General features: G+C 38.3%; 1 protein-coding gene across 3 annotated transcripts in view; it reads left to right on the top strand.

Moving 5' to 3' along the window:
• The window catches only part of TRIM36 (tripartite motif containing 36), a 52,994-nt gene that overhangs the window by 33,538 nt on the left and 6,621 nt on the right, over nucleotides 1-12,835 (top strand). For all 3 annotated transcript variants that reach the window (XM_048850976.2, XM_075128612.1, XM_075128613.1), the window contains 5 exons: nucleotides 3,598-3,923; nucleotides 6,896-7,042; nucleotides 8,624-8,719; nucleotides 10,858-11,111; nucleotides 12,665-12,789. In XM_048850976.2, coding sequence (XP_048706933.1) covers nucleotides 3,598-3,923; nucleotides 6,896-7,042; nucleotides 8,624-8,719; nucleotides 10,858-11,111; nucleotides 12,665-12,789 — 948 coding nt within the window. The remainder of the gene's footprint in view (nucleotides 1-3,597; nucleotides 3,924-6,895; nucleotides 7,043-8,623; nucleotides 8,720-10,857; nucleotides 11,112-12,664; nucleotides 12,790-12,835) is intronic.

Raw genomic sequence — 12,835 nt, 5'->3', positions numbered from 1 at the left:
TGTGAATGAGGGTGGAAGAAGAACAGAACCCATCTCATTAACTATAATATATTTATCTGCCTGGTTATTCACCACACATTGCTGTTTCAAAGATGGAGTAAATTGATCAGAATCTTACCTTTTAACAACTATATTGACTTAAAAAAAAAAATGGAGAGAGCAGCCATTAGTAGTGATGAGGCTAATTCTTCATGTATCTAAAACTATTTAGCATATGGTGCTATTTTAACTAGCAAAAATTCTCTTATTCCCCTCTTGAGAGGGCTTAAATGCCATGTAGTCATGAGTCTGAGAAAAATCAAATTATTGGAGTAAATTTAACAAAAAGGGATGAAACATCTTTTTAAGATCTTTTGATTTCCTGGCCACTGAATGTGGTGTTCTAGGCATGGTGTCGCCAGTATATGTGTAAAGCATGTAGTCATTACCATGGTCTGATTTTGTGTTTTAGGTGACAGAATGAAAGGCCACAGTTGGTTGGCAACTAACTCACTTTTGGGTTAAACAAATATTAACCCCACTTCTGTGTGTCACTTGGTCCAGACTTCAAAAGCATGCTATTGGATAAGAGTTTGATTGTTCTGATTTTAAACTTGACCACTGCACCATGTTTCTTTCACCTGCTATTTTGCTTTTTGTCATTGCACATTTAGCTGGCATGTTAAACTGCTCATGTGCTGTGTTTGTACAAGCTACCATTATTTTTCATTATTTATTTGCTTTATTAGTGAACATAAGTATTATCTTACTTTTAGTGGCTGCTCTTCACTGCATGGTTTGAATGCCAAATAATCCTTCTTCTCAGGCCTTTCAGGTTCTCTTTGAAATGTCTGGAGAAAGTGTATTATTTAAACCTATGTGTGTATGTCTGGGCATACATTTAAATAAGGCTTTTAAATCAGTACTGTTTTCATTCATTACATGTGTGTGTTGCTCAACTGTGCCAAGTTACAGGTGTTGCTGGGCATCCGGCTTGGGTTATTAAATTTACTTCAAGTAAGTACCCAAACACTTTGGATTCCTTTTTAGCCAGAAATCTGTACGTTTGCCTTAACTACATTAATCAGTTTAGTTGTATTTATTCGTAAATCTGAGCTGGCCATCTCTCTGTAGACTCTCTAGACAGAAATACAGAACCTACTGAATTGGAGATCACTGTCTGCTTGTGCACACTTGCTCACTCTATGTGGGCCTTTCACTTCCTGAAGCATATACATACCTGCCATACCGAACATGTTTTGAAAAACAGTTCCTTCACCCTAAAGCAACGGTTATAAAAAGTTCCTGGTGTGAATATCTTTAAAGAAAGATAACAGAATGCTAGAAGTTGTGAAGAAAATTCTGACTTGGTTGGTATGGTAGGGGCAGCTAGAGATCAGCACCGCTAGATAGCTTTGCATGTAATGGAATCTTGATACTCAAGGAAAACTTTCAAAATTCTGTGAAACTATATAATTTTTTCTGAATTAAGGCAGCTGACAAAATACAGATATTGTCTAATTTCCTTTTAGAAAATAGTTATTCTTGAAAAGAATTAAATGCTTTAAAAGAACTTAATAAATGACAAGACACGGAGCAAGTCTACTCTACTGCGCTACATCAGCACAGCTGCACGTCTGGTGAAGAAGTACTATGCCGTCGGGAGAACGCTATCCCATTAGCATCATTACTCCACCTCTGCAAGAGGAGGAAGCTATGTTGGTGGGAGACGCTCTCCCTTAGAATTTGATTGTACGGCATCCAACATATGCATAAGAAGAAAAGAGGAAATTGCCTTAATTTACAGTTGCATGAGCCATAGCAACACAATTCTCAGAATTTGAAAACATTTTTGAGAAAAGGGTGGTAATGCCATGCTCTAGTTACAGAAGCATCACTTTCAAGCTTACTGGCAGGAGGAGGAAAGGATATGCACCATGCCTAAATGCCAGTTTAGTCAATTTTGAATTTATTTAAATTGCCTCCTTTTGACTGATGCTCCTATTTCTTTCTTCAAGAATGAAATCAATTAAGTACTTCCGGTCTGAGGTTTTGTTGGAGTGTTGAGCTATCTCCAGGTTTTGCAGACTCAAAATGGAAACCGGCTTTGTGTGTGTGTGTCTGTGTTTGGTGAAGTTAGCCACTTTATCCCAGTCTTTGAACAAGGGAAGACTAATAGATATTGAGAGAAGGAGCTGGGAATTCTTGGGTTTTGTGTACAGTTATTTGATGCCATACATTATATTCCCCGACTAAAAGTAGAGCAAAATTCCTTTAAGCCTAAGTAAGCTGATATTTTCTTTAATACAGACTAGGTGAAACTATATTAAACCTGCCAAAAACCAGATACCTCTTCTTGGTGCTGGGGTTCCCCTTGACTGGTAACTGAAGCCATGAAAATATCCAATTGATTGGCTATATTGAAACTTCTATCATTATAGGAGAGAACATTACTTCTTGCCAGTAAGAACTCCTTTTAGCTCTCTCGCTCTCTCTTTCCACCCCAGGACTTGGAGCTGTTGTTTCATGTAACCTTACTGGAAGTAGTCTTCCTTTCACAGAGATGGTTCTGACACCCTTGTTTAAAAGTGCTATATTCTGAGCGATTCAGCTGGGAAAAGCCAAATCAGTCTGTGCATGTTGTGATTGACTGGGCGATTTGGCTGGGATTTCCTAGTGTTCTAAATTCCCAGCTTGTCTTGTTTTGTATTTTTATCTCCACTTGGGATATGTTGCAGCCATAACAAAACTTGTAAAAGCTCAAATTCAACTATATACATCTGGGAACAATGCTATGTTTAATCTCAAAAAGTGAGAATAAAATCTCCACTTCGAACATTTTACAAAAAAATTCCACATCTGTATTTGGACAGAGTCACCCGAACACTAATGTGGATTCCAGAAAGCGTCGGCGAATCTAATCCTGTGGTATCCAAAACTAGATTTATTATCGTAACTCTTAGTCTGTTAGTGATTGGGTTTCAGCTTGTCACATTCATGTAATTACCATGTAAATTTGTCAATCTTAATAGGGTAGATATGCCCTTCCCATGTAAAATCAGACCAGTTTAAGTAACTGGATGGAGTGCATTTGTGCCAGAGTGACTTGCCACCAGGAATGAATACAGACCTATTAGGCCATTTTCCCCCTCGTGCATAGCTGAGATTAATCACTGAATTTAACTGGTATTGTCTTTCAAAATGACTGGAGCATACAGTGCCTACTTTGAAGAAAAAGGCATGAGTATAGCACTATTGACATATTTTACTGTAGCAAGAGACAAAATTGCAACATTGCAGCTCTGGAGTCAGAATTGTTAAATATTTTTACCACAATTTCATTTGGAATTAATTTTTTACTTACTATGTCTTCTGAATCCAACCAGGGCCATGCCTTGTTTGATATTAATTTTAAAAAGAAAATTGTCTTTGGCTTGGCAGAATTCACCTGAATTTGTATTATGACACTCTCAATGACATGTGTGCTAAAGTAGCTCAGAATTTCCTCAGAATTTAGGCTCGTGGATTTCTGTGTTAGGTGCTGTCTTTTCCCCCTTTCCAGTCCTAATCGTTCTTCCTATTATGTTGTAACTAAACTAGGACTTGCCATCTATACAGGCTGGAAACGCAATTCACTGACTCCTAGGACAACCATTTTTCCTTGTCCTGGCTGCCGGCATGATGTGGATCTGGGAGAACGTGGCATCAATGGCTTATTTCGAAATTTCACCCTGGAAACTATTGTGGAAAGATACAGGCAGGCAGCCAGGGCAGCCACTGCTATTATGTGTGATGTCTGCAAACCTCCACCTCAAGAATCTACAAAGAGTTGCATGGACTGCAGTGCAAGCTATTGCAATGAATGCTTCAAAATATATCATCCTTGGGGAACTGTAAAAGCCCAGCATGAGTATGTAGGACCAACCACTAACTTCAGGCCCAAGGTAAGTGGTTTTTAATCTGGCATACCTTGCAGATCTTTTCATTTCTTGTATCTGACCTGATGCTGCAGAGCAAATGTTGCCCATAAAAAGTAATTATCTATTGGATAATCTTACTTTTTGATTTCCATCACAATCATCTATTAAATGAGTTGTAAGATTTTGCATTAAAGTTATTAATCTGGTGCCAAAGAGGTAGGTGTTGACAAATGCAGGGGGAACATATTGGAAGTGGACCATAGACTCTGACTGCATCAAATTAAATGTGTTGGGTGTGGGGCTTTTTAAGAACAAGGTGTTAATAATTTTAGTCTGTTCGTGGTCTTAAATAATGTGTTTTTTATTTAAAAAAAAATCATTGCAGTGGGTCTATTCTAGAAATGTAGCACAATAATAATAGTTTTGTAACAATAGTTCTTTCTTTCTCTCTCCTCCTCCTCTGCTGCTTTCTTCCTGCACTCTTAGTGGTAGCAAAAGTGAGTCCCTGGCACAATTATGTGGTAGGTGTGTGGTGGATTGTGTGGTTCCCATGTTGAACTTAAAACCTAAACTGTGTAAATGTCCCCATTTGATGACTTTGGTCACAACTGCCGTCCTTCCAACATAAGACAGCTGGAGAGCACGTAACAATCATCTTTGTAGCTTATTAGGTCCCTACAAACACCAAAAATATTGCTGAATTTGTGTAGCTCTTGTGTCTGTGTACCCAAGATAATGTAGTACTGCTTTCTTAAAATATTAATCTTCTAGTTCAGATATTAATCTTCTTTAATTTGGTTCACTATAGGCTGAAAGGCATGACTAATTTGGTCCAAATATGTATGCGTTAAGTAACTGACCTAGAGAAAATGTAAAGTAATTCTAAAATCAGGGAGGCAAATAGACTTACAGGTTTGGATTTTCTTTTTATGTAAAGATTTGCGTCATCTGGAGGTTTTATGCTAACAGCTACATATTTTCTATTAGCAGCTCTTTTAAAAATATATGTTTAAACTTAAGCAGGACTCTAAGGTTAAAATCTAGTCATGGTTCTATGTTCTAGAAAGTCAAGGCTTAGCAGCGAAGCTGAGTTATAGTTCTGCAGAAGTTTTGTGTAATTTGAAACCAATTAATGTTCTTTCACATTCTGTTGCTATCCAGACTACTCTAGCTGCTTCTACTTTGTTATAGTTATTTAATCTTTCTCCTTTAGAGAAGCAGACTGATCCAAGTTTAGTGCAGATGGAAAAGCCTGAAATTATTAAAAATTCTGTTTTCAGTATTGTACGGTTAATTAACTTAATATGATTTTTTTAACAAAATAGTCTCCAAGATTAATTTACATGAAAAAATTAATAGTATTCCTGCAATCTGACAGAAAATCCAACAGTACAAAACTATATAATCCAAATAATAATGTAAAATAGGTAATTGAATGAAACAAAACTTTGTTTGCATGTTTCTTACTATACTTTTTTTTTTTACTTGTAAAGACTTTGTGTATGTTGGGAAGAAAATCTCACTCTCTTTAAAGCCCAAGTGGTGGTTTTTTGTTGTGTTGTTGGGTTTTTTTGAGAGAGGCATTTTACTGATGATAAAAACATTTTTACTTGTGATGTCCATTTTAAAAAAAATAATCTTTGGCTCTCTAGACTTAGTAGTCTGATCAATAATCAACAAATGTTATTTAACTCTCCTCTAATACAGGATATCATTGCAGCAAATCCTTGTCATTTATCTAAGTTCAATAGATGTTCTAATTTCTTAAAAAAAAAAAAAAAAAAAAAAAAAAAAAAAGACTTCTAGTGACTTTGACGTCTTTCTGAATTCTTCCATATGTTCTGATGAGTATAACGATTTACAAATATTAAGTTTTGTTTTTTAAAGGATTTAAAGCTTAAACCAAATCTCTCTTTTGCAGGCAGAGGTAGTAAAGGGGAAGAGAGAATGATTTTGGTATGTTGTGTGCGCATATGGTTGTGACATAGAAGAAGAAGCTTTGACAATGAAGATAGACGTTCTTGAAATGTGTTTTTTTTTTTTTTTTAATACAGTTTAATGACTATGGCTTAAACACGTCAAATTATTCAGGCATCACTCTCAGAACAGACCAACATAGCTACATTAAAGCTTTTGTGATGGCCTTATTGAGGGATGCCAGCACTTTTATGTAAGATTAAATGTGCACTTGCCTCACATGCTTTGTTAGGCGATAACTTAATGTGTGAAGTATTAGTCCTCTAAACAACGTTCCCAGTCATCTATTTGATTGATTTAAAAGCAGACTTGATAGCACTTGGTGATGTGTGTGGTGGGGATGAGAGAAGCATATACTATGATTGTTCCTGAATTGAGAGAAGGACAAGATAATCTTCTAGGTTTTTTCCATCTGCACCTTGTTAGAGGGCTGTAACTTTCATTTGACTGTAGTATGAGACAAGATGAGGAGTAGAAATGTGGTCTGTTATGAAGGCTGGGCATTCCTGTAGAAAAATGGCTTGTCTTCCAAACAGTGGCTGCTAATGTCCTTATGAATTCAATCCTCATATTTTGAGGTTTCTTTAAAGGAATGTTATTAGGGCTTCCCTTCTTTTTGCCAGCCCAATAGTCTGTAACCATAGAATCTTGAATATTCATACTTCTAGCCTAATGAAATTGTCTCAGAAGCACCTTGGTAAACAGGTTGCCCTCTTCAGTGAAAAGGCTAAAGAAGATCAAAGTTGATACTTGGAATTCAAAAGTAAAAGTTTGCTTCATTTGAGGACTGCACCCCTTGCTCATTTCACCTCTGTTCTTCTATTCACAGATCACTGGGTAATATATCTTTTCCCCCTCCTGATATCACTTGCAATGGATTATAAATAAGATGAATGTAAATTACTTGAGTTTGCACTAAAGTCCATGAACTATGGGATTGGTTTACTGTTATACTGTATCTTAATGAGCTGTTAAATGTTTTTTCTGAAATACAGTTGCATTCTTATTATTTTTGGCAGATCTTGATGTGTCCAGAACACGAAATGGAGAGGGTAAACATGTACTGTGAAATTTGCAGAAGGCCAGTGTGTCATCTTTGTAAATTGGGTGGGTCTCATGCAAATCATAGAGTAACAACCATGAGCACTGCCTACAAAACTCTAAAGGTAAGACTAAATGTCATTTAAGTTTGTCCTAAGAAAGCAGTGTAAGGTATTGCATGTTATAAACACTCCCAGGCTTTTGCATTTAGAGAATGTCGTAGTTAATGCCTTAACCATGTGGCTGTTGCACAACAGAACATGATGATGTAACTAGTTTCTTCAATCATATGAGTGGGTGTTAATGTCTATCTAAAACAATAAACTACATACTCTGGCTCATTTAAAATTATAAACCTTATCTGCTCATCTTTATAAAATGTTTCCGTTAATGCTTCTTTTAGCTCACTGTAAAGTACAGACTTCAAAAAAGTTAAGAACATGGCACTACTGACCAGTTTAGCTCAGCTCACTCTAGCTATTCCGGTAAAACAGTCTCTTGTCTTATGACTTGGGGAGGAACTGACCTAAAAAAACAAAGGTGCAAACGGAATTTCAAATGATGAAATTGTTTCTTAAATAGTGAAAAGCAAATGTGTCTGACAGCTGAAGCAGGTTCTAGAAGCCTAAAAGAACCACAAGTTAAATTAAATCAAAATTGAACTACTCTGCATATATGTAGAACTGTAGAGCAAACTTGAAATATTTTTTTTCCTTTTTTGTGGGGTAGGGAAGTGGGAGTGTTGTTTATCTGAGCTACGTGGTCTAGGATAGGGTTCTTTTTTCATTCAGTGTCCAGCACTGGCTATTTATGCCACACTATCCTTGCAGTATTTCCAACTTTCTGGTTCTGGTGAAAAATAATGAGGTACAGAAGCAAAATATTCAGAAACTCCAAACAGCTCCATCTTAATTAGTCTTGGAAGATTTTTATTGGTAACTTTTGGTTAAAGTAAAATTCACCGTGTACACAAATCAATGCACAAATTTCCATTGATGATGATCACAATTTACATGTAGGCAAAGAATGAAAAATGCTCCTTGGAAACTTACTAGAGTTTAATTTAAGGACAGTTTGTATTTTACAGTTAAAAATTTAACTTTTTGAATCTTAGTGTTTACTAAAATTAAATTATTATATGACACTCCCTCCACCCCAGGAATATCCTGCAACTGTGAAAATTTAAATAGATAAAAATAGAAATGCTTAAAACTAAATGTTGATCGTTACCAAATAACATAAAAAAGTCAAATTCTTCGAGCCCTAATCATAATTACTTTAGTGTTTTTAAGATCTTATTTATATAAATGAAATATAAATTTATTAGTAATTATCACAAGACCTTAAATCTCACTCTTCAGGGTATGAGAAAATTGATTTCTAAGGTTGGGAAGAAATGTCCTTCGATGGTGTATGGTACAGTATAGCATGAACGTAGGTGCATTATAGAGATTTTTCACCTTCTTTGGAAACATCTGACACTGACTACAGATCACCAGGTAGAATTGATCAATGACCTGTCGTTCCTGTAATCTGTTGCTTATATATAATCCATGGCTGACTGTTGGGTTTCTGTAAATAGGTACATTTAACTGAACAACCCAAATTGAGTATTGGATGTCTGTCTTGTAGATGACTTACGTGCACAAACTGCCAGTACAGGTATATTATCCTGTTTTCTCTAACTTACTATTCTATTTCTACAGGAAAAACTTTCAAAGGACATAGAATACCTCATTAGTAAGGAGAGCCAGGTGAAAGGTCAAATTTCTGAACTGGGTCTTCTAATGAAAGAAACAGAGGTAGGAATAACTTATTGGTCAGATTTTGTTGTTAGACATTCATTCTCATTCTCTTTCTCTCTCTCAAAAAAAAAGGTTGTGCTCTTATGTGTTTTCTCTAGACTGTCATATTCTATCTACATTGTAAATACAAATTGTATATGTTCTGCAAATTGGGATGATGCTTCAAAGTAGAACGTTACAGTGTGAGTGACATTGTACAAAATAATCAAAAGTTGCTTGGCTGGAGTTAAAGTACTAAATTAATATCTGATCACATCCAGTGATGAGTTGCCAAAATCTTAACAACGAGGGGGTCGTTGCCCACCCCTGCCCCCCCGGGACGACTGCCCCCAGAACCAGGCAGGAGGGTCTCGTGGGCCACCATAGTGGATGCCCATCCCGCCCCTAAGAGCCAGAGGGACCTGCCAGGGGGCGAGGTGGGGAGTCCCGGAGGTGCTTACCTAGGGCAGCTCCTAGGAAGCATCCGGCAGGTCCCTCTGGCTCCTAGGGGCAGGGGAGCGTAGCTAGGGGTTCCCCTGCATGCCCCGCCCCCCCTGGGTTACCTGCTGTGGTGCGGGTGGCCCTCCTCGTGCCCCCCCGCCCCAGCTCACCTCCGCCTCCTGGGCCTGAGTGCGAAGCTGCCGCCTGCTTCTCAGCCCACCCTGATTCGCGGGAAGCCTAGGGGGACGGAGAAGCAGAGCGGGGTGGTGCGTTCAGGGGAGGAGGCAGAGTGGAGGTGAGCTGGGGCCAGGGGTGGGGCAGGGAGCTGCCAGTGGCTGCTCTGCACCCACCAAATTTTCCCCTTGGGTGCTCCAGGGCTGGAGCACCCATGGAGTCAGCGCCTAAGGCTCCACTTCTGGCCGGTTAAATTTAGAAGCCCTTTTAGAACCAGTTGTCCCTCGCGGAACAACCGGTTCTAAAAGGGCTTCTAAATTTAGCAACCGGTTCTAGCAAACCGGTGTGAACTGGCTCCCACTCACCACTGATAACATCCCCTTATGCTATATATTTTTCAGGACAGGGAATGTGTTCCAATCTGCATTGGGTCCCCATTGAGCTAGAAATTTATAGGTGCTATGTTCTACAGCTAAATAGAAATAATATTCAGTGACTGTCCTGCAGAGAAGGAACTTGATCTAATAGGTCTCTTCCATCTTAAATTTTAGTTAGACTATAATACAGTCAAAATCAAATTTAAGGAAGTAACAGAATGAGAAAGTAGGAAGTTCAGGCTGGGAAAAAAGCTTACACATGAGACATAAGGGGCTGAGAAGAAGCTGGTATTACATAAGCAGAGAGAGTGTTCAGAGAGAATGGAAAATATAATAGGTCCAGGAGTTTTCACTTACCATATTTTAGGAAATCCAGCTTTAGTGTCTGTCTTGGGGAAATATATAAGCTTAAAGAGCCGCTGACACCAGGAAATTTTTAAAAAATCATGTTTCTACTCTCATATAATAGAAATAACTCTCCATTTACATGGGGAATATATGTGAATATTAGCTCTAAGGAAACTTCTTAGTGTTCTCCAGGGCTTAAATTATTCCATTCTCAAGTGCATTTGTTGAGCTGCCATCACAAAAGTTGTTCACGAATCAGTTTAAATCGTTGTGGGATGATGTAGGTGGAGAAATGCCTTGCATTGGTTCAAGGGTTTGCAATGGATGAGCAGAGAAGCATTTTCCTGTCTACTCATCGAACTACATTAGAGTTGTGAAATTGCCATGACAATTTCCCAACTCAGGCACAAAATCTACTCCGTTGCTCTTTATGTTGATGATGAAAGTACTGGTTTCAGAGTAACAGCTGTGTTAGTCTGTATTCGCAAAAAGAAAAGGAGTGCTTGTGGCACCTTAGAGACTAACCAATTTATTTGCGCATAAGCATGTGCATCCAATGAAGTAAGCTGTAGCTCACGAAAGCTTATGTGCAAATAAATTGGTTAGTCTCTAAGGTGCCACAAGTACTCCTTTTCTTTTTGATGAAAATACTGACGTCTGTTTTGCCTATCAAAAATTATTTGCCATGAATGAGTAGAACTTTGCAATGCTGTTCTGAAAATTTTTCATAAAACATCCTATTGCTTCCCATAAGATTTCACAGTACTACAGAATGAGTTCTTTTGTTTTTTAAATGCACTTTGTATTTTGTAATAGTGCAATGGTGAAAGAGCTAAAGAAGAAGCATCTAATAACTTTGACACGCTGTTTGATGTTTTGGAAGAGAGGAGATCAGCTGCTCTGAGGGCAATTGAGGCGTCCAAGAATTTAAGACTAGAGAAACTCCAAACCCAAATAGAAGAATATCAAGGACTTCTGGAAAACAATGGTCTTGTGGGATATGCTCAAGAAGTACTTAAAGAAACAGACCAATCTTGCTTTGTTCAAACAGCAAAACAGCTCCATGTTAGGTATTTAATTATCTTACGTTATAAAGAGTGTTTTAAAAGTTTTGTCTTATTTCTATCATATTTTTCACGTGTATTAAGATAGTGCTGTTTGTTAAATAAAATTTTGGATGTAGCTGATGCTCATTGTATAGAGGTTAATTTAATGAGCTCAGTCTTACTGAGGTGGCAATTCTTAAGTTGCATCGTAATATAGGAAACAATTTATGGAGATGAAAAGTCAGAAATTCATCCCTTGCAAAGCGACAAAGAGGAACACTGTTGGATGAATATATATCCCGCTGTTGGCGGGGAGACTATATCATGAATTTACAAAGGGATAGACTTGATGATCTAATAAGTATCTTCTGCCTCTAACCTCTTTGATCCTAAAAGCTGATCTCCATTAGTGGTAATGAATATTCATCTTGTTCTTTAAGCTGCTTTTGTGGAGGCAGCTTTTACATAAGATTTCACAGTACTACAGAATGAGTTTTACACAAACTGAAATGTGTAAACAGAAATATCAGTTTTAATCTGTTACCTTTTTAGATTTCTCTGTCACGGTGTACAGTGTTTGAAGTTTTTGGGTGAAATCCTGGCTCCACTGAAGTCAATGGGAGTTTTGCCTAGGACAGCAGGACTTCACGCTTTTTATTTTAATACTATTTTCGATACACTCCGGGTCAGATTCACGAGAGAGATGAAGGTGCTTTAAAGAAAAGTTAGGTGCCTAAGACCAACATTTTGACACCACTAGCATTCACAAAACCCCTCTTCTGTAGGTGCCTAAGTTCCCATTGTGTCTAAGTTTCTGCTGGTGGGTATATGCAAAGCCACCTAAATCTTGACAGCACCGAAAAATTTGGTACCTAGCTCACACTTAAGTCCCGGTGTTCCTCTGCCTATCCCTTCTTGAAAGGCCCAGTCTGGTAAACATGCTGCATCTGGCCTGGAGTTAGGCATCTAACTCCCTTTTGTGGGGCAGGGCTTAGACCTTTCTCCTTAGCATTTGCTGTCAGCTAGCTTAGGTGGCTGCCTGCTTAGCATGCTGGCTTCTCTGAATCCCTTCTTAGGCACCTAACTGTCCCAATATATTGTATAGGGAGTCTGGGTTAGTGAATTCCTCTAGGTGCCTATTAGGAAGCCTAAAAGTTAGGTTATGCTGTGCTCAGAGCCTAAGAGTATGTCTACACTGCAAAACCAAAGAAGACCTGTAACAGTGAGTCCCAGAGTATGGGTCTACAGACTTGGACTCCTGCCCATAGGGCTAAAAATAGCAGTGTGGGCATTCCTACTCGGGCTGGGATCCAGGCTCTGAAACCCAGTGAGAGGGAAGGGTCTCCAAGCCCACCTCCAGCCTAAGCAGGAAAGTCTATGCTGCTATTTTTTTGCCCCATAGCATGAACCTGTTGACCCAAGTTCTCAGACTCTTTGCCACAGGACCTTTTTGGCTGTGTAGACATACCCAAAGTCTCATTTTCCGCCCCCGCCTCTTGTGAATGTAGCCCTACTTTGCTAAATTATATATCTGTCTATGTATCTTTTCTCTCCCTTCTCCCTCCCTGCCATTTCAGAATTCAAAAAGCTACTGAATCTCTGAAGAGTTTCAGGCCAGCAGCTCAAACTTCTTTTGAAGACTATGTGGTGGATATAACAAAGCAAGAAGAGGTTCTTGGAGATTTGTCCTTTTACTCCAGTGGTAAGTTCAATAAAGGGGGTTGTTTTTATTACCTCTCTCCTGAGTT

Source organism: Caretta caretta, chromosome 5 (assembly GCF_965140235.1).
Source record: "Caretta caretta isolate rCarCar2 chromosome 5, rCarCar1.hap1, whole genome shotgun sequence".
NCBI classification, from domain to species: domain Eukaryota; kingdom Metazoa; phylum Chordata; order Testudines; family Cheloniidae; genus Caretta; species Caretta caretta.
This window is presented reverse-complemented; position numbering and strand designations above follow the sequence as displayed.